At 45.6% G+C, this 27,525-nt stretch overlaps 1 protein-coding gene across 1 annotated transcript; it reads left to right on the top strand.

The window, feature by feature from the left end:
* The first annotated feature begins 21,749 nt into the window (after positions 1–21,749).
* On the top strand, positions 21,750–25,414 carry LOC125537019 (cysteine-rich receptor-like protein kinase 6). The gene is made up of 7 exons (XM_048700304.1): positions 21,750–22,675; positions 23,088–23,213; positions 23,282–23,409; positions 23,485–23,695; positions 24,038–24,275; positions 24,354–24,504; positions 24,589–25,414. Exons 1-7 carry the CDS (start codon positions 21,841–21,843, stop codon positions 24,928–24,930), a joined length of 2,031 nt encoding a protein of 676 aa, XP_048556261.1. The 5' UTR covers positions 21,750–21,840; the 3' UTR covers positions 24,931–25,414.
* Positions 25,415–27,525: the final 2,111 nt, after the last annotated feature.

Below are 27,525 nucleotides of genomic sequence, written 5' to 3'. Positions count from 1 at the left end.
GGAGCTTGGTCAGAGAGAACGGCGTGTACCGCAGATCGGGACGTGCTGCCTCGGCGCTGTCGAACGGAGAAACGATGCACGTCCTCCCTTTCCGACGGAAGACGGGATGCGGCCGAATCAGTGACCAACGGTGAGAGAGAGAGAGAGGTCACCGCAGCCTTGTGTGAGATACTCTGAAGAGAGACAAACCAGGCTCCGTTGTATATAGTGGAGCGGAATACCTTTTTCTCCATAAAAATCATTTTATATTCTGTATACGTGCCATTGAGCGATATAACTTTATTTAAAAATAGCGCGCCAACGCATCAAGTCGAACTTTGTTTCGTGCACACTTGGTACACGACCTCAGTAGGTAAACAACCGCTACACGCGTTGAAATTAGCACGTGGGCTGCCATTTCGTACAGAAATGAGCTCCACCGTGTACCTGCGCGGGTGTGGTTGGGCACGAAGCGTGAGTATGTGTGCACGGTGCACCTATTCTCTTCTTGTATACGTACACCACCTACGTGGGGTTATGTGAGAGAGATACAAACGTAGAGAGATATAGTGTGTGGGTTCGTGAGAGTTTTTTAGGGGAGGGGGGTCAATCAAAAAAGTAACATATGCAATGTGTGTGAAATAGAGTCCTGGATATATCATATATATAGGGGGCGATCCACGGGAAGAGAGTGGAGGTATCATCGACTTGAGGTGTCCATAGAATCGAAGAGAGGGGTGATGTGTGTGTCTGCGCACGCGGTCGATAAAGAGTGCCATTGAATTTGTGTGTGCCCACGTCAAAGATATAGAGTGGCTGGCGTACTAGAACGAGAGAGGGGACAGGTGCGGTTTGTCTCTGTGGCATGGATACCTACCTACAACGCTTGACTATCGGTGTGTGGTGGGGGGGCCTAATTAACTATAGAGGTACAATGGCTGGTATATGTGTGAAGGAGAAGAGAGGCCTACCTCATGTATTAAGGGAGATTGATCGGCATCCATGCATATGTGTAGGAGATGAATAAGGTTGGGACAGACACGGAGCTAGAGTGTTGGAGGGGGTGGTAGTGGAGTTGTTTCTAACAAATGGTGGGATAGGCTTGCTAGACAACCGGAGGGCACGCCTGCAATATCAATAAGAGAGGGGATGGCTGCCTGTCTGTGCACGTGCGTGTGAGAGACGGGTCAGGAGGCATGCACGACTGATGAGGGGGAAAGATATGGATGTGGTAAGCAGACATAACTACATAGGAAGATCAATCGTCCTTTGTCAGATAAAGGAGAGACATAACTTGTGAGGTACGTCGATCGATGGGGGGGGAATAGTTAAAGTCGACCTAGGTATATGTTGGGAGATCGATCGGTATACATGCATGCATGTGTGTGTTAGAAGAAAATGAGGCACGGGGAGAAGGATAGAGAGAGAGGGATGCATCTAGGAGGTGGAGCGAGAGTCATACTATATCAAGGGGGAAGGAGTGTGCGAGTACGAGATCGATGAAAAGAGTGGTGGGAGTGAGGCATGGACGGTGATAAGAGAAGAGGGGAAGCTTGTGTTTGTGCTAGGCACACCTGGCTAGAGAGGCATATCGATCAATGTGTGCCGTAAAGAAGGAGCTGGGGGGCCTACATACACTGTGGGTGAACGGCCTAAAGTGAAAAGACGAATTTGTGCGATGGAGCTAGAGAATGTTGAGGGAGGGTGAGAGGGATGCGGGCATCTGCATGCACGAGAGAAAGTTAGCGCTAGCTAGCTACAAAGATAAGAGGATTGTGTGGGTGTAAAAGACGAATAGAGATCAGACTTCATTATAAAAAGCAAATTCGGATATTTGAAGAATTTATCAGTGTTTTAAACCGACGCATGTGTGAATATATATAACGGTGATACACATGGTGTGGTTATGAACATGTTATACCGCATATAATATATTTTATCTCTACTCTTATAAAAATGGAGTTATTGATGATGGTGCCATCCTGCAATATAGGCCGTCCGATTTATATCTGACGGATAGGAAGGAAACTATGCCAATTTTGAAAAAAGATACCCACACCCCTCTCCATATTTGCAAATTAGGCCTCCCCTTGATCATGCTGATGTTCTGTGGAATGCATGGGCATCTTGCTAGTACTACGTATAACATATAGAACATTGATCATAATTTGGGCTAATGTGTGGCTTTTGCAGCTCAGGTCTAAATACTTGTCATAATGTAGGGGGCGGGGCACTATACTATGTGTGATAAACACGGTGTACACGTATGGAACATGGTTTAGATTATGAATATATAGTTAGTACATCAAATGTACTATTATTTGGAATCAACATCAAGTGTATTCAAAAAATAGAATTTGAGTTCATGTAGTACACATAGTTCATATCTATCTCTATAGTAATCATGCGGTGTGTTATTAAGGTAATACACGAATGATGGTTGAAGTTGGCAACAATCATGATTGTAGATTCTTATTGAAATAGAGAAACAAATTCAAATTCAGTTCGAATTGCAGCGGTAGTATAGACATTTGGAATGCACTAAAATGTTGATATGAGTAGGTTACATGCATTATACAACAAATGAAAAAATTTAATTGGACATAACATGGATTCGTACTACTAAATAGCATTTAATTGCACTAAATTGTTGGTATGAGTAGCTTTAAATAGCATTTTTATAGTAAAACGGGGCAAGACTCTCTCCTTGTGTGGTGTGAATAGTTTTACTTTTTTCGTTTTCTTTTTGGCTGAGGGAAGTGCGAATTGATTTGATACGTACAAATACAATATTACACGTTAGGCTTGTCCGTAAAATTCAACCCGTGCCTTGTTATATCCCGAAAATTCAGATATCGTGCTCCCAAAACTGACGCCTTCACAACCCGCGCCTTGCTATCCCGATATTACAACGCGCGCAAAAACTCCCTCCGGCTGCCAAATCCCGACGTGTGAAATCCCCCTTCTAACCCTGAGCCGAAAGGGCCGCTAGTTCAAATCAGTGGGGTATTTTTGTAACACACCCTACATTTTAGACAAGCGCGTCCCTAAGTCATGGTTCACCCCTCCAATCGCCTCCTTTTCGCCATTCGAAATCCCAGGCTGCCATAACCTCTCTGCTCCAGCCGTGAAACCCCACCCTTCTCCGTCCGCCACCTCACCGCTGCCCAGCCGGAGCCTTTTCCCTGATGACGTCGTCCACCGCAACAGCTCGACGTCCCTCGTCCACCTCCCCGGATGAAGATCCGTCGTCCCGCCGGTTCAGCCGCCCCGTCCTCCATCTCCAAGGAGCTGCTCCGACGAATGCCTCGTCTATCATGGCTGCTCCATCCCCACAGCGCTGCCTTAACCTGCTCCACCGGAACCGCAGCATCCTCACCGATTCCTCGGACGAAGCCGAGGCCTACTCGGCGCCACCAAAGAGATTGTACACTCATCGCATCGCACCTTCTCCCTAGCTCGACCTCCCGGCGCCGACGGTGCTCCATCCCGCACCCCCATGGAGCGGCTACCTTGAAGCCGGCGCTGCGGGCAACATCTCCACGGCGGCTCTCCCCTAGTGCGAGGCCCCTTCGGCGGCGGCGGCCATACCAGCCGGATCTGCTGCTGCTGCTCCGACTCTCGCTCGCTCGCTCGCGCTGTTGCTGCTGCTCCCCCCCTCACTCATGCTGCTGCTCTGCTCTGATTTAGCTACACTTCAGTCGACTGAATGGACTTTTGAGTCAATTGATTTTTAGGGGGTGGGGGGCTTGCCGGAGTTAAGGAAGAACCACCGCAGCGGGGATGGGGGCTCGCCGGAGAGGTACCCCACTATCTATCTTAGGGTTCAGGGTGGGGGTGGGGGGGCTATAAGGCTGGCTGGGGCGGCGGCGGACCGGCAGTGGGGAGTTGCTTCGGGGTGGCGAGGCGGCGCTAGGGCCGGCGGTTCGGCCGGGGGTGGCTGGCGGCTCACGGGGGTGCAGGTTGAAGAAGAACTACAGGCCCTCCCTAAACTACATGTCAAGTGCCTCTCTGCTACCATTGCGTTCAGTTTCGACAGTTAAGTTCAGAGTCAACAGTTTTTACCTCATCTTTTGTAGTCAGGTGGTTTTTGGTGATGTAAATTTTACATCTATTTTACATCATCTATTGGAGATTCTATTAGAATCCCACTTGAGATTGACGATGTCTGTCTTGTGCTGCTTCAGCCTTGACGTCTTATGGCTCACCAGGGCTGCTCCAACGACAGAATGATCCATCACAACAGAGCAGTGCCCTGGACGCCATCTATAGATTCCTCATATCTTCCTCCACAGCTCCGACAGCCACCTTTGCCTTAACTGCTTCAGCGACCAACCCAATGATGCCGAGGTCGACATGGCCACAGAAAAGAGGTTGTACACTTGTTGCATCACTTATTACTATACATTCATGTCGATCCATTAGGGCTATTTTGGCTCGACGGAAAAACATAGCAATAGGGAATTTTCCAATGGCACTCTAGTATTCAATTATTCATGCATTTTGTTGAAAGGAATGAAGCAAAACGTCCACCTAGACCTACTTTTCAAAATCCTATGCATGAAAACAATACCAAGTGCATTAGTGGCAGAATAACATTCTAACTGTACACGCTTTCATATGGTTTCACATTATTTTGGCCATGTTTCTTTGCATTCCTCTGCTCTTCCAATTCCTGTAAACCAAACACCCAAGTTGACAGAAATCCTGTGTTTACAAATGCTCTGTTTACCATGTGCATTCCTATCCTATTCCGGTGTTTTTCCTATCCCTGCGTTTTTAGAATCATGCAAGCCAAATGAGCCCTTATAGAATTACTTCAGTTACAGGTAGGTGTCGAAGGGAACTTTGTGTGGTTTGTCCTGCTCCTGCCGCGACATCGTCCACCTCACCTGAGGTGCTCCATCGACAGAAACATCCACCAAACCAGACACCATGACTCCTGACCATCTTTCGCCGCCTCAGATCTCCTTCCCTGCCGCTGGCACCCACCGTAACGGCATCACCATCACTGACTCAGCAGATGAACCTGAGGAGTACACGGGTCCACAAGAGAGGTCGCACTCTTTTGATTCTGCTTATGTTGTGCATTGCTTAAAATTACCTACTACTTTATCGTCATGTTCACCTCTTGGACTCAAAGTCAGGTCCAAATTAATGTTCAAATTTGAGTTCTAAATTAGTTGTGGGGCACGTATCGAGGAAGCAATGAATAGTATCTCTGTCTAATATCTGGTTCACCTAGGGTATGCCTATGTTGTTCATATTGGGTGGGAAACAAATAGTAAATCAATCATCATCTGTCTTTTTTATTAAATTAAAGCAATCATCAGCCTGCTATCATTATTTTTGGATCCATCCACTGATTGTTACCATCACTCTAAATTTCTGCATGCTCTCCTTACATAATCTCACCATATTTTTTTCGTATGCATGTCAGATATTGTACACAGTCATGCTGAACATGTGGAGAAAAAGAGAAGAGTTTTGCACGGCAATACAATGTCATGCAGACATCGCTCCATGGTGGGTTCAATGGCAAACCCTCCCCACCCCTCTCCAGATTGTAATCTAGAGGAAGATATTTGTTCTGAGGCGGATTCAGACGCCGCTGACCACTCTTATTTACCCCCAAGGTGTTTGCTCTACCTTGGCATGATGATGTTAGTCATATCATGCATATGTTGCCTTGCAGTGCCTACTTTTGACATCATATATGTCATCTACTTAGTTTAGACATGTTCTCTAATGCCACCTATTTAGTTTCTATATCATATATGGGAATTGTGCAGTCTCGTGTCTTTTAGCCAGCCATAATATACGTGAAATGTGCAATGCCATCCTGTTTAACCAGGCATCATATATTTGAATGATATCTTGCCCATCCTTTTCTTCATTACATTTCCATTTGTCGACAATATTTGTACATTAAACTACTCTTCCTGTGAATCAGCCATTTGGGTGGGAGATTGAAAAATCTGGAGTGAAAACAAGGCCTTCAGATCAGACAGTGCTACCTGTCGAAGCAGATCTCTTGTTGGGTCCCGATAGCTCCTCAGAAAAGGATTCAGAGATAGATGACCAGTCCTATTCCCCCACCGAGGTGTATGCTCTAACTTGGCACGGTTATACTACTCACATCATGCATATGGTGTCTTGCATTGCATAGATTAGACATCATATACACAATATTCAACACCATGTTCTTAGTTCAGACATCATATCTAATGCCCTCTGTTTAGCATATAAATCACATATGTGAATTAAATGATGCGATCCTGATTACTTAGATAACATGTAGGTGAATTATGTCATGCGATCCTGTTTAGTTATTCATCATATCTTTGAATTATGTTATGCTATGCTATCCAGTTTAGATAGACATCATATATGTGGAATTATGTCATGCTATCCGTTTTAGTTAAACAATATACATGTCAACTATTTCATGACATCTTTTTTCCACACTATCTATTGCATCTGTCTCTCATACAATGTCTATACATCCAACTATGTTTCCTGTTTATCAGTCATTTGAATTGGAGCGGGCGATGCCAGCATCTAGCGGACTAAAAACACGGTCTTCAAATAAAACAGTGCTACCTCTTGATGGAGATATCACCCCGGTTGTACATGCACGAGAACCAACCCTACCACACATAAGCCAAACTCTCGCAGATTGTACCCCTACTGTGATGGACAGAGAACCAACTACACCCAATCTAATCCCCACCCCAGCAGATAGTAACCCAGTTCCTATTGACATAACACCATCTCCACCACAGAGCTCCCAAACAAGAGCAGTTAGTAAGGCAGCTCCAGTTCCCAAAGGGCCAGTACTACCACGGCGAACCCCAACTCCACCAGTTAGTACGCCTATTCCTGTGGAGGAAGCACAACCAGGTAGTCGTAGTTTAGCATCTATCGCATTTGATGTTGTTAAATCATATGTGCGTATCTTCCCATCTTGGAAATATTATACTGAAGATGAAGGAAAATGCCAGTTGCAGGTGTTTGTCCAGGAGTTATGTGTAAGTAATGTTATTTATGGCAATTACTTTACTTTGTCCCATACATCCTACCTCCATGATGGTTATAATACATCAAATTTTCCCATTTTCTCTATAGAGAAGGACCGATTTGGAAACTCGGGATGAGGTAACCTGTGCTAATACCTCTGCTATCTTCAAGAATGCTTGGTGGCAGTATCGGAATTACCTGAAGAAATGTACTTCACCGGCAAAGAAACTCATCAAATTCCCTTATGTTCTCCTAAGACACATTTACTGGACGATGACTGGGAACGCCTTGTTCTGTACTGGTCCCGAACTAAGAATGTGGTAAGGTCTATGAGCTCATTTTCTACTTTTAAGTACTATATTCTTGTGTCTTACTGTACTCTGTTCATGTAGAACAAGTGCCTAAACCTGAAGAACAACTATTCTAATTTAAGATTCCATTACTATCATAGTTCAAAAAAGCGCTGGGCGTTAATTGTGCGTTTTGCCACCGCCTTGCGCTTTACTGACCAAAGCGCATGCTTATGCGCAGTTATGCACAGATTAAATGTAGTTATGCGCAATGTGTTTCGCCAACGCCTAGAGCCTAGGCGCGCTTAAGCGCTCGCTTAGGCGTGCCTTTTTTAACTATGATTGCTATCGTGCATACTGCTTTGCTCTTGTATCACTGTATTTACTCATACAAACTTATTTTTAAATTGAAGGGTCCAATCGAAACTGCAATGGCACAGCAGGTATATTCACGCAGGTTTCTTTAACAGGCTTGCTCTTATCAATAGCTCTGTTGATTTCAATTTCAATTGTGTATACAGTTGACTTCTCATATCATGCACATTACTAGCATCAACAGAGCCAGTAGTGTTATTGTACATGTAGACCCGTGGTACCCATCTGAAATCTTGTTGTGCCGTGTAGTTTCCCATGGTTTGTATTCTTTCACTGCTGCTTTGTCTTGAACTAATATGATTTGAACCATGCCTCTATTTTGATTTGGCAAGACAATGCAGTGACCATAGGACATAGATATATGTTTGCTTGATGCTTTTATTATGTACTAGTACTTGGCAATAGAAGACTTGGTAGTTTAATCCTGTCCACCTTACTAATCAACTGATTCACCGAAATGAATTTCATATACTAGTACATGCTAAACTGTTATGTGTCTGCTTGTTTCTTCTTTTAGAATGCTGACAGAGTATTGGGGAAGAGTGCCTTATTAAGCAATGGTAAAGGAAGTAATGCAGATAAGGTTCAGGATAGTGACACATCCTTGTTGGTCTCCAACAAAGCTGATAAAACAGCTAAGGAAGACTATCTCGAAGACAGTGAGACAACCCCAAAGTCCTGTCTTGGTTTAGTGTTCGAGTTACTGGCCACTACCACTTGCACAAGCTATTCAAACTCATTGTCTGAATCAGTTCGGTTTCTTGAGTCTCAACTACAAGCTGAAAGACATCGATCAACTGTGCTGCGACAAAGAAGCGGAAGGACCGCGGAAGTCCCTGGAGCATTCAGATGCATACTTTCTGGTGCAACAGCAAGCGTTGGAGGATTTTAGCGCCAAACAGGACAAAGCTAGTAAGCTTGCTAAGCTTATTGCCAGCATGGTGGATACCACGTTTCTTGAGCTCTTCTGAAGTTGTTTCAGTTATGCTCTTGTTTTGCTACCGCGTTTATTTGCACCGGTGGCCAATTTTGACGGCCAGTGTATGTAATATGCTGCTTTGTTCCCTATATTTGCATTGGTGGCGAACTTTGAAGCCCAGTGGATGTAATATGTGTAATAGCGGTAATAGGCTAGCGTTAATTGCTTGCTTATTTATTTCCTTATTGTCTTGTTTAGTTGTTTGCTTGTAGTCACTGCAGTTCTTTTTCTGGGTTTTTCTAGTGGCCACAATAACCTATCTTTGGAAACTAGGCTAGAATAATCATGGCAACACACGGACTATTGTAACCATGGGCCTCCTGCGGGCCGTATGATCCATGGGCCTTCTACGGGCCGTAGGATCCATTGGCCTTCTATACGGGCCGTAGGATCCATGGGCGTTCTACGGGTCGTACGATTCATGGGCCTTTTACGGGCCGTAGGATCCATGGGCCTTCTACGAGGCGTATCATCATTTCGCCAATCATGGGCCGTACTTTCATGGACAATAACAGGCCGTTAATAGGCCGTATTTGATAACTCTATGAAAACAGCCCAACGGGTTTTTTTGACATGAAAACGGCCCAACGTATTATCGGGCCACAAACAGGCCGACTGTAACCACGGGCTAAATTTGGCCCACAAGCAGAAAATGACAGTAACGGACCGTAAGTAAACGAATGTGGAAATGAGCCCAAGAATAAATGGGCCCCGAGAAGGCCGAAAGATAACATGGGCTGGAAATGGCCCAACGGAATAATGGGTCGTTAATGGGTATAAAGTGATACATTGTTCATTACGGCCCAGTTTCACCACGTGACGTTAATGGGTATAAAGTGATATACTGTTCATTATGGGCCAGTTTTACCACGGACCGTTAATGGGCGAGAGTAATAAGGGCCTCATATGGACCGAAAGATGTCATGGGCCATACATGGGCCGGAAGTTAAAACAGGCTGGAATTATATTGGACGGCCCAGATGACGCTACTGGGCCTAATTCGGATAGGCCGTAAACGGGCCCTGGGTTAGCGGGCTGTAAATGGCCTATATGCGAACAGGCCGTTCACAGGCTTGCTGTGGGCCAGCCCGCCACCTTTTGACCAAGTCAAACGGGCCGGCCTTTTCACAGGAATGGGCCTCTGTTGGGCCGTGCCACGTGTCGACGTATCATAGGCACTTTGGGTCCAATGAGTGGATGGCATCTGTCCCAACGTTGAGCCGACACGTGTTTCCTCCAGCTAATGATGATTTTACACGTGGAAAAAACCCATTGGTCGGGACTGTTAACGGGTTATCGGATCCAAAACCGGACCCGATAGCTTAACGGCATTCCATTACGGTGGATGCCACGTGTCGGTCACCCTTGACGAAAGCACTTCTGTGACGCGCGATTTATCGTCATGGAATTGGACACTTCCATGATGATAATTTTGGTAATGTCATGGAACACTTCTACGACAGCACATGTATGACTATCTTGATTCTGTCATAAATTTGTCATGGGTGTACATGCATGACAGAAAACGTGACCTACTGTGACAAACACGTATCATCACGGAAGTGTATTTTTTTGTAGTGTACCTTCAGACATCCACACTATCCTCCCATATGGATAGAAATGAGCAGTGGAGTAAAATTGCATGATTAGCTCATCATTCCATTTTTGTGAGCTTCTGTTCAACAAACTTGTCAACTCCACAAGCTTTGAAGCTTTCATGTACACCTGAGAAGTGATCTTCATTCTCATTAATAAATTCCCAATCGACCCATCTCATATCACTGACAATTGGTTTCTTGTCAAGCAGAATGGTCTCATAGAAGCCATGTTGTTCTTTGGTGTGGAACCTATAGTCCACTGCAGTTCTCCTTCTTATAGCATATGGATCAGACTCCCTCCAAAGTCTCAATCCTGCATCCTTTCTGATGTTCATGTCCTCAGCCACTGGATGAGTGTCATTGTGATCTGGAATCTTGGGTTTCAGTTTTCTCAGCACTTGGGCTTCATCATCTTCTTCTTCAACTTCAGGCACTGGGGCCTTGTTCTTCTCTTCAGCAAGAATGTTTCTGGTGCTTCTCTTGGGCTTCGAAGGCTTTTGAGCTTGAGCCAATATGCGTCCTTAGCATTTTGAGGGGTCCACATTCCTAATCCATGCCATGCCAATCATTGAACTTTCTGAAATGATCATCTTGAAATAGTATTAGTTCAATGAGCTATATGTTGTTAGTAATTACCAAAACCACCCAGGGATAGTTGCACTTTCACTCAGAGAGGTTTTCATGGGAGCTTCGATGCTTGTTTTCAGGTATATCGTGGAACCACAAACTCTCTAAGCACTAGCAATAAGAGAGGCTCCCGCATTCAGAGATGACCTATATCTATGGTGAATCTGTTGGAAATATGCCCTAGAGGCAATAATAAAAGGATTATTATTATATTTCCTTGTTCATGATAATTGTCTTTATTCATGCTATAATTGTGTTATCCGGAAATCGTAATACATGTGTGAATGATAGACACCAACATGTCCCTAGTAAGCCTCTAGTTGACTAGCTCGTTGATCAACAGATAGTCATGGTTTCCTGACTATGGGCATTGGATGTCATTGATAACGAGATCACATCATTAGGAGAATGATGTGATGGACAAGACCCAATCCTAAACATAGCACAAGATCGTATAGTTCGTTTGCTAGAGTTTTCCAATGTCAAGTATCCTTTCCTTAGACCATGAGATCGTGTAACTCCCGGGTACCGTAGGAGTGCTTTGGGTATACCAAACGTCACAACGTAACTGGGTGACTATAAAGGTATACTACGGGTATCTCCGAAAGTGTCTGTTGGGTTGACACGAATCAAGACTGGGATTTGTCACTCCGTATGACGGAGAGGTATCACTGGGCCCACTCGGTAATGCATCATCATAATGAGCTCAAAGTGACCAAGTGTCTGGTCACGGGATCATGCATTACGGTACGAGTAAAGTGACTTGCCGGTAACGAGATTGAACGAGGTATTGGGATACCGACGATCGAATCTCGGGCAAGTAACATACCGATTGACGAAGGGAATTGTATACGGGGTTGCTTGAATCCTCGACATCGTGGTTCATCCGATGAGATCATCGAGGAGCATGTGGGATCCATCATGGGTATCCAGATCCCGTTGTTGGTTATTGACCGGAGAGCGATCTCGGTCATGTCTACATGTCTCCCGAACCCGTAGGGTCTACACACTTAAGGTTCTGTGACGCTAGGGTTGTAGGGATATGTATATGCAGTAACCCGAATGTTGTTTGGAGTCCCGGATGAGATCCCGGACGTCACGAGGAGTTCCGGAATGGTCCGGAGGTAAAGAATTATATATAGGAAGTGCTATTTCGGGCATCGGGACAAGTTTCGGGGTCACCGGTATTGTATCGGGACCACCGGAAGGGTCCCGGGGGTCCACCGGGTGGGGCCACCTGCCCCGGGGGGCCACATGGGCTGTAGGGGGTGCGCCTTGGCCTACATGGGCCAAGGGCACCAGCCCCAAGAGGCCCATGCGCCTAGGGTTCAAGAAGGGAGGAGTCCCAAAGGGGGAAGGCACCCCCTAGGTGCCTTGGGGGGGAGGGATTCCTCCCTTGGCCGCACCCCCCCCCTAGGAGATTGGATCTCCTAGGGCCGGCGCCCCCCCTTGGACTCCCTATATATAGTGGGGAAAGGAGGGGCTCTCATAACACATCTTTGGTGCCTCCCTCTCCCTCTCCAACACCTCCTCCTCCTCCATAGTGCTTGGCGAAGCCCTGCCGGAGTACTGCAGCTCTATCACCACCACGCCGTCGTGCTGCTGCTGGAGCCATCTTCCTCAACCTCTCCTTCCCCCTTGCTGGATCAAGAAGGAGGAGACGTTACGCTGACCGTACGTGTGTTGAACGCGGAGGTGCCGTCCGTTCGGCGCTAGGATCTCCGGTGATTTGGATCACGTCGAGTACGCCTTCCTCATCCCTGTTCTTTGAACGCTTCCGCGCGTGATCTACAAAGGTATGTAGATGCAATCCGATCACTCGTTGCTAGATGAACACCTAGATGGATCTTGGTGAAACCGTAGGAAAATTTTTGTTTTCTACAACGTTCCCCAACAGTGGCATCATGAGCTAGGTCTATGCGTAGTTCTCTTGCACGAGTAGAACACAATTTGTTGTGGGCGTTGATGTTGTCAACTTTCTTGCCGCTACTAGTCTTTTCTTGCTTCAACGGTATTGTGGGATGAAGCGGCCCGGACCAACCTTACACGTACGCTTACGTGAGACCGGTTCCACCGACTTACATGCACTAGTTGCATAAGGTGGCTAGCGGGTGTCTGTCTCTCCCACTTTAGTTGGAGCGGATTCGATGAAAAGGGTCCTTATGAAGGGTAAATAGAAGTTGAAAAATCACGTTGTGGTTTTCACGTAGGTAAGAAAACGTTCTTGCTAGAACCCTATTTCAGCCACGTAAAACTTGCAACAACAATTAGAGGACGTCTAACTTGTTTTTGCAGCAAGTGCTTTGTGATATGATATGGCCAAAGTTGTGATGAATGATGAATGATCTATATGTGATGTATGAGATGTTCATGCTATTGTAATAGGAATCACGACTTGCATGTCGATGAGTATGACAACCGGCAGGAGCCATAGGAGTTGTCTTTATTTTTTGTATGACCTGTGTGTCATTGAGAAACGCCATGTAAATTACTTTACTTTATTGCTAAACGCGTTAGCCATAGTAGTAGAAGTAATAGTTGGCGAGCAACTTCATGGAGACACGATGATGGAGATCAGGTGTCATGCCCGTGACAAGATGATCATGGAGCCCCAAGATGGAGATCAAAGGAGCGATGTGATATTGGCCATATCATGTCACTATTATTATTTGATTGCATGTGACGTTTATCATGTTTCTGCATCTTGTTTACTTAGAACGATGGTAGTAAATAAGATGATCCCTCATAATAATTTCAAGAAAGTGTTCCCCCTAACTGTGCACCGTTGTGACAGTTCGTTGTTTCGAAGCACCACGTGATGATCGGGTGTTAGATTCTAACGTTCACATACAACGGGTGTAAGACAGATTTACACATGCAAACACTTAGGTTGACTTGACGAGCCTAGCATGTACAGACATGGCCTCGGAACACAGAAGACCGAAAGGTCGAGCATGAGTCATATAGAAGATACGATCAACATGAAGATGTTCACCGATGTTGACTAGTCCATCTCACGTGATGATCGGACACGGACTAGTTAACTCGGATCATGTTATACTTAGATTACAGGAGGGATGTCTATCTAAGTGGGAGTTCATTGAATAATTTGATTAGATGAACTTAATTATCATGAACTTAGTCTAAAATCTTTACAATATGTCTTGTAGATCAAATGGCCAACGTAGTCCTCAACTTCAACGTGTTCCTAGAGAAAACCAAGCTAAAAGACGATGGCAGCAACTACACGGACTGGGTCCGGAACCTGAGGATCATCCTCATAGCTGCCAAGAAAGATTATGTCCTACAAGCACCGCTAGGTGATGCACCTGTTCTCCCTGCAGAACAAGACGTTATGAACGCTTGGCAGGCACGTACCGATGACTACTCCCTCGTTCAGTGCGGCATGCTTTACAGCTTAGAGCCGGGGCTCCAAAAACGTTGGGAGAGACACGGAGCATATGAGATGTTCGAAGAGCTGAAAATGGTTTTCCAAGCTCATGCCCGGGTCGAGAGATATCAAGTCTCCGACAAGTTCTTTAGCTGTAAGATGGAGGAAAACAGTTCTGTCAGTGAGCACATACTCACTATGTCTGGGTTGCATAACCGCTTGACTCAGCTGGGAGTTAATCTCCCGGATGACGCGGTCATTGACAGAATCCTCCAGTCGCTTCCACCGAGCTACAAGAGCTTTGTGATGAACTTCAATATGCAGGGGATGGAAAAGACCATTCCTGGAGTATTTGTAATGCTGAAATCAGCAGAGGTAGAAGTCAAAAAGGAACATCAAGTGTTGATGGTGAATAAAACCACTAAGTTCAAGAAAGGCAAGGGTAAGAAAACCTTCAAGAAGGACGGCAAGGGAGTTTCCGCGCCCGGCAAGCAAGCTGCCGGGAAGAAGCCAAAGAATGGACCCAAGCCCGAGACTGAGTGCTTTTATTGCAAGGAAAGTGGTCACTGGAAGCGGAACTGCCCCAAATACTTAGCGGACAAGAAGGCCGGCAAAACGAAAGGTATATGTGATATACATGTAATTGATGTGTACCTTACCAGTACTCGTAGTAGCTCCTGGGTATTTGATACCGGTGCGGTTGCTCACATTTGTAACTCAAAATAGGAGCTGCGGAATAAGCGGAGACTGGCAAAGGACGAGGTGACGATGCGCGTCGGGAATGGTTCCAAGGTCAATGTGATCGCCGTCGGCACGCTACCTCTACATTTACCTTCGGGATTAGTTTTAAACCTTAATAATTGTTATTTAGTGCCAGCTTTGAGCATGAACATTGTATCAGGATCTCGTTTAATTCGAGATGGCTACTCATTTAAATCCGAGAATAATGGTTGTTCTATTTACATGAGAGATATGTTTTATGGTCATGCTCCGATGGTGAATGGTTTATTCTTAATGAATCTCGAGCGTAATGCTACACATGTTCATAGTGTGAGTACCAAAAGATGCAAGATTGATAATGATAGTCCCACATACTTGTGGCACTGCCGCCTTGGTCACATAGGTGTCAAACGCATGAAGAAGCTCCATGCTGATGGACTTTTAGAGTCTCTTGATTACGAATCATTTGACACGTGCGAACCATGCCTCATGGGTAAAATGACCAAGACTCCGTTCTCAGGAACAATGGAGCGAGCAACCAACTTATTGGAAATCATACATACTGATGTGTGCGGTCCAATGAGTGTTGAGGCTCGCGGTGGCTATCGTTATGTTCTCACCCTCACTGATGACTTGAGTAGATATGGGTATGTCTACTTAATGAAACACAAGTCAGAGACCTTTGAAAAGTTCAAGGAATTTCAGAGTGAGGTTGAGAATCAACGTGACAGGAAAATCAAGTTCCTGCGATCAGATCGTGGAGGAGAATACTTGAGTCACGAGTTTGGCACACACTTAAGAAAATGTGGAATAGTTTCACAATTCACGCCGCCTGGAACACCTCAGCGTAATGGTGTGTCCGAACATCGTAATCGCACTCTATTAGATATGGTGCGATCTATGATGTCTCTTGCCGATTTACCGCTATCTTTTTGGGGGTACGCTTTAGAGACTGCCGCATTCACTTTAAATAGGGCTCCGTCGAAATCCGTTGAGACGACACCGTATGAATTATGGTTTGGGAAGAAACCTAAGCTGTCGTTTCTAAAAGTTTGGGGATGCGATGCTTATGTCAAGAAACTTCAACCTGAAAAGCTCGAACCCAAATCGGAAAAATGCGTCTTCATAGGATACCCTAAAGAAACTATTGGGTATACCTTCTACCTCAGATCCGAAGGCAAGATCTTTGTTGCCAAGAATGGGTCCTTTCTAGAGAAAGAGTTTCTCTCGAAAGAAGTAAGTGGGAGGAAAGTAGAACTTGATGAAGTATTACCTCTTGAACCGGAAAAGGGCGCAACTCAAGAAAATGTTCCTGAGGTGCCTGCACCGACTAGAGAGGAAGTTAATGATGATGATCAAGATACTTCTGATCAAGCTCCTACTGAAATTCGTAGGTCCACAAGGACACGTTCCGCACCAGAGTGGTATGGCAACCCTGTCTTGGAAATCATGTTGTTAGACAACGGTGAACCTTCGAACTATGAGGAAGCGATGGCGGGCCCGGATTCCGACAAATGGCTAGAAGCCATGAAATCCGAGATAGGATCCATGTATGAAAATGAAGTATGGACTTTGACTGACTTGCCCGTTGAGCGGCGAGCCATAGAAAATAAATGGATCTTTAAGAAGAAGACAGACGCGGATGGTAATGTGACCATCTATAAAGCTCGGCTTGTCGCTAAGGGTTATCGACAAGTTCAAGGTGTTGACTACGATGAGACTTTCTCACCGGCAGCGAAGCTGAAGTCCGTCCGAATCATGTTAGCAATTGCCGCATTCTATGATTATGAGATATGGCAAATGGACGTCAAAACGGCATTCCTTAATGGTTTCCTTAAGGAAGAATTTTATATGATGCAGCCAGAAGGTTTTGTCGATCCTAAGAATGCTAGCAAGGTGTGCAAGCTCCAACGCTCAATTTATGGGCTGGTGCAAGCATCTCGGAGTTGGAACATTCGCTTTGATGAGATGATCAAAGCGTTTGGGTTTACACAGACTTATGGAGAAGCCTGCGTTTACAAGAAAGTGAGTGGGAGCTCTGTAGCATTTCTCATATTATATGTAGATGACATACTTTTGATGGGAAATGATATAGAACTCTTGGACAACATTAAGGCCTACTTGAATAAGAGTTTTTCAATGAAGGACCTTGGAGAAGCTGCTTATATATTAGGCATCAAGATCTACAGAGATAGATCAAGACGCCTCATAGGTCTTTCACAAAGCACATACCTTGATAGATATTGAAGAAATTCAATATGGATCAGTCTAAGAAGGGGTTCTTGCCTGTGTTACAAGGTGTGAAATTGAGCTCAGCTCAATGTCCGACCACGGCAGAAGATATAGAAGAGATGAGTGTCATCTCCTATGCCTCAGCCATAGGTTCTATTATGTATGCCATGTTGTGTACCAGACCTGATGTAAACCTTGCCGTAAGTTTGGTAGGAAGGTACCAAAGTAATCCCGGCAAGGAACACTGGACAGCGGTCAAGAATATCCTGAAGTACCTGAAAAGGACTAAGGAAATGTTTCTCGTTTATGGAGGTGACGAAGAGCTCGTCGTAAAAGGTTACGTCGACGCTAGCTTCGACACAGATCTGGATGACTCAAAGTCACAAACCGGATACGTGTATATTTTGAATGGTGGGGCAGTAAGCTGGTGCAGTTGCAAGCAGAGCGTCGTGGCGGGATCTACATGTGAAGCGGAGTACATGGCAGCCTCGGAGGCAGCGCATGAAGCAATTTGGGTGAAGGAGTTCATCACCGACCTAGGAGTCATACCCAATGCGTCGGGGCCAATCAAACTCTTCTGTGACAACACTGGAGCTATTGCACTTGCCAAGGAGCCCAGGTTTCACAAGAAGACCAGGCACATCAAGCGTCGCTTCAACTCCATTCGTGAAAATGTTCAAGATGGAGACATAGATATTTGTAAAGTACATACGGACCTGAATGTAGCAGATCCGTTGACTAAACCTCTCCCTAGAGCAAAACATGATCAACACCAGAATTCCATGGGTGTTCGATTCATCACAATGTAACTAGATTATTGACTCTAGTGCAAGTGGGAGACTGTTGGAAATATGCCCTAGAGGCAATAATAAAAGGATTATTATTATATTTCCTTGTTCATGATAATTGTCTTTATTCATGCTATAATTGTGTTATCCGGAAATCGTAATACATGTGTGAATGATAGACACCAACATGTCCCTAGTAAGCCTCTAGTTGACTAGCTCGTTGATCAACAGATAGTCATGGTTTCCTGACTATGGGCATTGGATGTCATTGATAACGAGATCACATCATTAGGAGAATGATGTGATGGACAAGACCCAATCCTAAACATAGCACAAGATCGTATAGTTCGTTTGCTAGAGTTTTCCAATGTCAAGTATCCTTTCCTTAGACCATGAGATCGTGTAACTCCCGGGTACCGTAGGAGTGCTTTGGGTATACCAAACGTCACAACGTAACTGGGTGACTATAAAGGTATACTACGGGTATCTCCGAAAGTGTCTGTTGGGTTGACACGAATCAAGACTGGGATTTGTCACTCCGTATGACGGAGAGGTATCACTGGGCCCACTCGGTAATGCATCATCATAATGAGCTCAAAGTGACCAAGTGTCTGGTCACGGGATCATGCATTACGGTACGAGTAAAGTGACTTGCCGGTAACGAGATTGAACGAGGTATTGGGATACCGACGATCGAATCTCGGGCAAGTAACATACCGATTGACGAAGGGAATTGTATACGGGGTTGCTTGAATCCTCGACATCGTGGTTCATCTGATGAGATCATCGAGGATCATGTGGGAGCCATCATGGGTATCCAGATCCCGCTGTTGGTTATTGACCGGAGAGCGATCTCGGTCATGTCTACATGTCTCCCGAACCCGTAGGGTCTACACACTTAAGGTTCGGTGACGCTAGGGTTGTAGGGATATGTATATGCAGTAACCCGAATGTTGTTCGGAGTCCCGGATGAGATCCCGGACGTCACGAGGAGTTCCGGAATGGTCCAGAGGTAAAGAATTATATATAGGAAGTGCTATTTCGGGCATCGGGACAAGTTTCGGGGTCACCGGTATTGTACCGGGACCACTGGAAGGGTCCCGGGGGTCCACCGGGTGGGGCCACCTGCCCCGGGGGGCCACATGGGCTGTAGGGGGTGCGCCTTGGCCTACATGGGCCAAGGGCACCAGCCCCAAGAGGCCCATGCGCCTAGGATTCAAGAAAGGAAGAGTCCCAAAGGGGGAAGGCACCCCCTAGGTGCCTTGGGGGGGAGGGATTCCTCCCTTGGCCGCACCCCCCCTAGGAGATTGGATCTCCTAGGGCCGGCGCCCCCCCTTGGACTCCCTATATATAGTGGGGAAAGGAGGGCCTCTCATAACACATCTTTGGTGCCTCCCTCTCCCTCTCCAACACCTCCTCCTCCTCCATAGTGCTTGGCGAAGCCCTGCCGGAGTACTGTAGCTCTATCACCACCACGCCGTCGTGCTGCTGCTGGAGCCATCTTCCTCAACCTCTCCTTCCCCCTTGCTGGATCAAGAAGGAGGAGACGTTACGCTAACCGTACGTGTGTTGAACGCGGAGGTGCCGTCCGTTCGGCGCTAGGATCTCCGGTGATTTGGATCACGTCGAGTACGCCTTCCTCATCCCCGTTCTTTGAACGCTTCCGCGCGTGATCTACAAAGGTATGTAGATGCAATCCGATCACTCGTTGCTAGATGAACACCTAGATGGATCTTGGTGAAACCGTAGGAAATTTTTTGTTTTCTGCAACGTTCCCCAACAGAATCCACGTGACATCGGATTGCAAGGTGGTGTTTGATGACTTAAAGAAGGAAAACTTGGCTAGGTATGGAGTGATCATACATGAAATAATGGACCACACTCTTTGGCTTTTGTTATTTTGTAAAATTAGTCATGAATTTAGGAGCTCAAAATTTTGAAGCTCACAACTTAGCGAAGCATGCTTTATCTCTCGGGGTGGCCACCATGTTTGGTTAGGGCACCCTGGATACCTTGCCTCCATACCTATAAACGTTGTGACGAGTTAATAAAACCTTCACGAGGTTGTCTAAAAAACCTCACAAGTTGAGAAGAGCTGAGAGCCCTTTATAAGGGTGTCAGGGGGATAACCCCCGGGTAGGCTCGGGAGTATAAGTCATTTTTTCAAAACATTGGGGCGGCCAAGGCCCCTCAATCCGGCTGGCCCTCCAGCTGGCTCCCCAGCTATGGGTCGGCTGGGCGGCGCTGACGCCAGCGCGGCCGGGCGCTATAGAGGCACAGTGCCAACTACTCCATGACGCCGTGACAGACTAGCTACAGTGACGTGTAGCCAGCGGGCCCTACTGAAGGGCAGAGACGTTGGGAACGGGGTCCTGCCCCTCTTTCTTTATCGTATGTAACCTGGGAGATCCAACTATAAGACCTCCCATGAGCCCCCTAGGAGGGGTTCGGCTCATTCCATACATTCACACACACACACACACACACACACGAGGTAGAGAGGAGAGCTAGCTCCTTCTTCCTCCTCCACTCAAAAAAGCTCTATGAGCAACCTTGTAGCCCTTGTGATCTTCATAGTGATCCGGTAGGACTAGGGGTATTACCTCCCTTGGAGGGCCACAAATCTGGTTACGTCTTGTGTCTAGCATTGCCCGTGCCCAATCTCGCCTCCGGAACCCACCGACACATATCGGCCCCAACCACTCTCGATAAGCCATCCCATGGCATCTGCCCTGAGAACACCACCACAAAGGGTTACTCTTCCATTTGCGCATTTGGAGCTTAGGAAGTGGAGTGGCTCACGCACACTACTCCGCCGTCCATCTCCTCCCTCCCCGTGTGTCGTGTTTCGTGAATGAGCCGAACTGAACTCAAACTTCTGCGCTTATTTTTTGTCGATCAGAAATGGTTCATTAATTTTGGATTAATTATGAGTCACTAATGGATGCCATTATTCGATACATTGGACCCAGCTACACGTTGATTCCGATTTGAACCTACCCGACTGCACACTGACTTGGGCGTGGGCATTCCCGACTGCATGCTAACTCTGTCGTGGACTTTAGCCCATGACTCCTACCCGGATGCTTATACATAGGAGGCGTTGGTCGGCCAGAGAGAAAACCAACTCATTCCTCCTTGCACGACCCTAGTTGTCATTCACTGTTCCATGTTGTGTGCTGCCTCCGACGGTCCCATCCCGCCAGCCATGTGCACATCCAAACAGGAGAGCAAGCCTCTGGAATACCGTCCTTTGAGATCCTGCACCGGGTTAAGGGCGATAGTGTTTTTAGGGAGCGTCTCGGCGCGACTGCTTCCGGTTCGTTCTTGTCTTCATCCTCAGATTCAACTACTTTTCTGACACCGACGCAAATGGTTGAAGACGTCGCCACCAAGAAGAAGGCCGAGGGCGAAACCGCCGCTGGGGCCTTAGCCTAGCCGACTGGAGGGTATGATTCGTTCATCCCCTATTTACATTGTCATGTGCTCGGGTGTACTGTGTTCATAAATGTTTCAATTCTATGTTATTATGCTTGGGCTCACATGTTTATGTTTCGGTATGAGCTTCATACCAAATTTTCCATGCTTATGATTTACTTTTGGGATTAAAGTGCTAACATATTCAACAGTTAAAAGTCCTCGAGCTTGACACTCCCAACCATAGGAGCTTGGCTTTGTAAGCGTTGGGTCCCATGCGTCATTCTCATCTTGCTCTGTAATGTCAAACAACGCCACGTTGCGAGTCAAACCATCCATATCCTAAGAGCTTGCACGGCACGATGGAAGTCGTCACGAACTTCTCTTCTTCACCGACCACACCACTGCACCGGCACCGCCGGCCATGGCAACGGGCCACCGCGCCCTCGCCAATCTCACTGCCGTGCTCCTCGTGCCCTTCTTCTTCGCGTGGCTGGCTGCCGCGCAACCACAGGTGTGCGGTGACAGCGGGAACTACTCGGCGAACAGCACTTACCAGTCCAACCTCGGGCAGCTCTCCGTCACCCTCCCCAAGAACGCGTCCGCGTCCCCGACGCTCTTCGCCGTCGGCAGCGTGGGCTCCGTGCCGGACATCGTCTACGCCCTCGCGCTCTGCCGCGGCGACACCAACGCCTCCGCCTGCGCGGCCTGCGTCACCACCGCCTTCCAGGACGCGCAGCAGCTCTGCGCCTTCAGCAAGGACGCGTCCGTCTTCTACGACCTCTGCCTCCTCCACTTCTCCAACCACAACTTCCTGTCCGACGCCGACGGGCAAGGCAACCAGTTCATCTTCCAGACGGACGCGCGGAACGTGTCCGCGCCGGCGGCGGTGTTCGACAACGCCGTCGGCGTGCTCCTCAACGCCACCGCCGACTACGCGGCGTCGAACTCGTCCAAGCGGTTTGCCACGGGCGAGGAGATGTTCGACACAGGCGGAGCCCCCGCGATCTACGCGCTGGTGCAGTGCACGCCGGACCTGGCGCCGGCCGCCTGCCGGAGTTGCCTCGGGGATATAATTCAGAAGATGCCCAAGTATCTCAGCGGGGGCCAGAGCGGAAGGGCTTTTCGGATCCGATGCAACTACCGGTACGAGCTGTATCCTTTCTTCTCAGGCAGCCCTCTTCTGCGGCTTCCGGTGCCGGCATTTGCTGGAACCCCGCCGTCACCGGTGGACATTTCACCGCCGTCGAATAAAAGAGGTAATAACATGGCAGACTGGTTGATTGGAATCATTACTATTTTTGACGAAATTTTCAGAAATATCAATGGGCCGGTGGGGTGGCTGTTGCCCACATGGTGTTTGTCAAATTTCTTCACTAGACAAGTCCACATGCTACTCCAGTTCAATACCTTTGACTCCTTGTTTCATAGACTTCTCCCATACTCCTGTCGCTATTAGTAGATTCTTGTCGACGTACCAGAATTAACAAAACTAGATAAGATACTGAAGGTTGGACAATGCACACTTGACCGTTATTTAGGAGCACTGACGACTGACGTGGGACCATAAACAGCCAGTAATTGGGCCAAATATGGTAAAACAAAATAAGATTTTCTAAAATAAAAAAGTCTTAGGGCGGAATCACAAGATAAATTTCTTTCTTTCTTCAGGGCAGAGGAAAAGATCAGCAGCAAAGATCTCTGCATCGGTGGCCTGTACCATTGTCTTGGTATTAATACTTTCTGCTTCTGCTTTTATTTGCTTCAAGAAAAGAAAACCTTTGAAGAAGCAGCCAGGTAAGAAGCATTTTGTAGATTTCAAAGTCCATGAGTTTACAGTTTATTGATGCTCTTTATTCTTGCAGCAATGGCATTTCATAATGCTGCGAGAGGAAAATGTATGATCTTTGATTTATCTACACTGCAAGAGGCAACAGAGAACTTCTCCGAGGAGAACAAGCTCGGAGAGGGCGGTTTTGGTACTGTGTACAAGGTAAACAAACAAGTGTAGGTGCAATATACACAATGATGCTCTTATTATTTTCTAAGGAAGGTGGGTTCATTGCAGGGAACACTTCCAGATGAGCAAGAAGTGGCAGTGAAAAGGCTTTCACAGGCTAGTAGAGAGGGGCTGAATCAGCTGCACAATGAAGTGCAAGTTTTGGCTCAGCTCCAGCACATAAAACTTGTCAGGTTACTGGGGTATTGCTCACATCAGAATGAAGTGATGCTTGTCTACGAGTTCGTAAAAAACGGGTGCCTCCACAACTTCCTGTTTGGTAATTTCATCTGGAATTACCGATCGAGCATGAACGTTTTTGCCATAACTAACTTGTCATTGCAGATTGAAATTGTCCGTGCTCTGAAAATTCAGGGCAGTGGGAATAATTTGTAATGTGCATAATGAATGAATTTGTTGATTTCGAATCTATGAATGTCATTACAAACTTTACTGAAACAATAAATGTGAAGGAACTACTTGTGATAAGACCAAGAAATATTAGAGTTGTATTTTAAGTGCATCATCATCATTCACTGTAGATTTTATCTCCTATTTTAATGTGATTCCCGTTGTTCTTACAGAGAGCCACATGATTAAGTTTCTGACTTTATTGAAACAGATGAAAGGAAGGGAAGGGAATTAAGTTGGAACCGGCGGTATAATATCATTATTGGAATTGCTAAGGGAATATTGTATCTTCATGAAGACTCGAGCATAAGAATCATTCACCGGGATTTGAAATCTAATAACATTTTGCTGGATGAGAACATGAATCCAAAAATTGCAGACTTCGGGTTGGCAAGGCTGTTAGGAGGAGGCCATACTCAGACCAAGACAGCTAATGTTGCTGGAACATAGTAAGTGGAAACAGATTAACGCATTGTTGAATATTATACACTATTGTTTTTCTAGGTTTAATGCCTAATCTTTCACAGCGGTTATATGGCACCAGAGTATGCAATATTTGGAAATGTGTCTCCCAAGATTGATATTTTCAGCTTCGGTGTTTTAATCCTCGAGATTGTAACTAGGAGAAAGAATAACAGTTCGGATGATTTCAATAACACAGTGAATCTCCTAAGCGATGTAAGTAGTACTTTCAGCTACTTTATAGTGCAAGGATACTTTAAAATTGATAACCTGATTGTACAACATATACTCATTTGCCAGGTATATAACTGCTGGACTAAGGATATGACATTGCAAATAGTTGACAAATCGCTCAATGTATACTCCAAAAGTGAAGTATTGCGCTGCATCCACATCGGTCTTCTTTGCATCCAAGAGGATCCAGATGACAGACCGAACATATCCTCAGTTGTTCTCATGCTAACCCGAGACAGAGTAAAACTACAGCCACCACGACAACCAGCATTTTTCTTTGCGAGAGACTCCAGTTCAGTTTTCGAACATACCAGACATGGCAATTATATATACGACAAATCTGATGTCATCGTGGAGGATAATTTCTCAGTGAATGAGGTCACTAATACTGATCCCTATCCTAGATAAGCTGAAACCTGAAGCTTTACAAGTATGACTAGGACTCACCGTTTTTCTATGGTTTTATTAATTCACAGTTGCCTGAAAATTTGTAAATGTCAATCACTAGAGTTGCACATGCCTAAACTTGTAGTATTCCAATGGGTGCAATTTTTAATATGGAGGTTATATATTGTTTTGCGAAGACCATCCACCTAAGATGTAGGTTATATATGAAAACCTGAACACGAGAAACGTTGAGTATCTATCCAAAGGTTTGAAGAAGTTCCAGAAATATTTATGCAACTTATCATAGACAATATGCTTTCTTTTGTACATAAAGGTGGGTTGTCATCAATCTTAAATTGTGTCTTGATACTATGTAGATGTTTGATTGAGGAGGTCTAAACTGGTGTAATGATCCAATACAGAATGCTTAGAGACATATATTTATGATATATTGTTATAGTCACTGTTAACATAAATTGTGTTAAATTAGCATTTAACAGTTCGAGGAAGCTCCGCAATAAGTTAAATTCAAGTACTTAATGGAGAACTTATCTCTAGTACTCCGACTATTACTTCCTCTGTTTCATTATCTTAAGTCCATATCCAAAAACTCTTGTACAAAAGATTAGCTCACTATATAGAAATAGATGAGTCGCCTAAATAATAGGTAAGTATGCCCTTCTTCCTCAACTCTTAAATCTAAATCTAACAATTGATGTGAAGTGCCAACTCCAAAAATCGTGCGTATCACCTGAATGGAATAATAGGTTAATGATGTGGGTTTGTCTAAGAAAGATGATATGAATAATCGCAAGGAATAATTATGATGAGATGACTAGCTAATAACATGGTTAGGTTAATGATGTGGGTTTGTCTAAGAAAGATGGTACTCTCTCCATCACAGTTTAAAAGGCACAGTTAAATTTGTGTGCGTTTCCACAATAGACAAGGTTTAGGGCGCATTGCATTTATTTCTAGTAGCTAATTAGTACTCCGATATACTATTTCTATATGCATGCGTAGTGTGAATGCTATTTTTTAGCCCATCTCATAATCAATAGATAACCACTTAGGTCCCAGAGAATTCCAAGCGCGCCTTCTAAACCGTGACGGAGAAAGTAAGAATAATCGCAAGGAATAATTATGATGAGACGACTAGTTAATAACATGGTCGATATGATAACTTGTTGATGTGGTAGGGTTTGATAAGAATAAGGAGAAAAGGCTTTTAAACACCGTCTGATTGCTCACGCCGTGTTAGCTGCCTCACTCGAGCGACACGGGTCGCGTAGGGCCCATGCACCGCATCCCCTTCCTCCCGCGTCCTTATCCCTATATTCTATCTCTCTTTCTAAAAGCACACAATGCACTTAATGTGATGTTGGTATTGATGACACACACATTATATGGACTAATGTAGTTTGCAAATATATCTCAGGTATTAGTGACATATATGGTGGTTGATGGAGGATCGTCGACCCCCCACCCCTCCTCTCCAAAATTAAAGATGTAGTCGTGGATCCTCGAAGACTTAGAGTAGCCCTTTATTTATGATATTGAGTAGATACAGATCCCACACTATTAAGAAGGGACATATGAAGGTGAAAGATTGAGCTCATTCCGCATTTCAAATATTGCCCACATGATCACCAAAAGGGACTAGCCACAAAAAAAGCCAATAGTTCACATGATCTACCATATCTAGAAGTTTTTAGTACCGCAAGATTGTTTGATCCTCGGACTACATTATTCAGGAGGTCATTTACAACCGGCTGAAGCTCTCGGTAGTGACCAGATTGTGTGGTGGTTGGGGCTAGACTATCTCATCCACAGGACCAGAGTGTCTGGTGCCCAATCCAATCACCCCAAAACCTTATGCTGCCACTAGACAGTCTGCCCCTTCGGACTGTCCGGTCAACTGTTTGGCCGACTAGAATGCTCTATGGATAAACCAGACTGTTCAGTAGGTCAAATTTTATGTACTCTTCATAAACCCTAGTTTGTATAGTCTGTTACCTGACTGTCTGGTCTAGATCGACCTGACTTTCCAGTATGTCATTTTTGGACCATATCGGGCAGATTTCACTTATCGCTATATAGGGAATCATCCCAAAAGCAAGATCCACTCATTCTTCACACATTGACCAATTACTTTTTTAGTTCAGCTTGATTTGGATCCTAGGCACTTGTCTTGTTAGTCTTGGAGGTTGGAGACTCCTAGGTGTTAGTTCTTTGGTGAGGAATCAACTTGTTGTGATTTACCCAAGAAGTCTTTGAAGGTTTGGAGGCCGTCTCAAGGTTTACCACTAGTGATTGAGAATCACATTCGTTGTGATAACTTAAGGAGAATAGGATGAGTCTTTTGTGATCTTGGTCTGACTTTGTGCTAACACTCATTTCTCCAACTGTGATTAGCTTCCCTCCAAAGAAGAGAGCATTGGGATACATCCTCGTCTCCGTGTTATCTTCAACCCTATCTCTTTACTTGTGGTTTCTTTGGTCAGTTGACCTTGCATTCACTATAAATTGTTGAATACACTACATTGTGTTTCTTACCTCATCGTAGCAATTGTTTAGGCCCACATTTATATTCCGCATTGCCTAACTTGCTAATAA

The sequence above is a fragment of the Triticum urartu genome, chromosome 2, assembly GCF_003073215.2.
Source record: "Triticum urartu cultivar G1812 chromosome 2, Tu2.1, whole genome shotgun sequence".
In the NCBI taxonomy this organism is placed as follows: Eukaryota; Viridiplantae; Streptophyta; class Magnoliopsida; order Poales; family Poaceae; genus Triticum; species Triticum urartu.
Note: the sequence above shows the minus strand (reverse complement) of the source record. Positions and strands in the feature narration are given on the sequence as shown.

What these genes read in the sequence shown, in the direction of transcription:
- LOC125537019 (XM_048700304.1), top strand. Translation starts at nt 21,841, where the DNA reads ATGGCAACGGGCCACCGCGCCCTCGCCAATCTCACTGCCGTGCTCCTC. An exon ending in ACCGCCGTCGAATAAAAGAG is followed by an intron (nt 22,676 to 23,087) that starts GTAATAACATGG and finishes TTCTTTCTTCAG; the next exon opens with GGCAGAGGAAAAGATCAGCA. An exon ending in ACCTTTGAAGAAGCAGCCAG is followed by an intron (nt 23,214 to 23,281) that starts GTAAGAAGCATT and finishes TTATTCTTGCAG; the next exon opens with CAATGGCATTTCATAATGCT.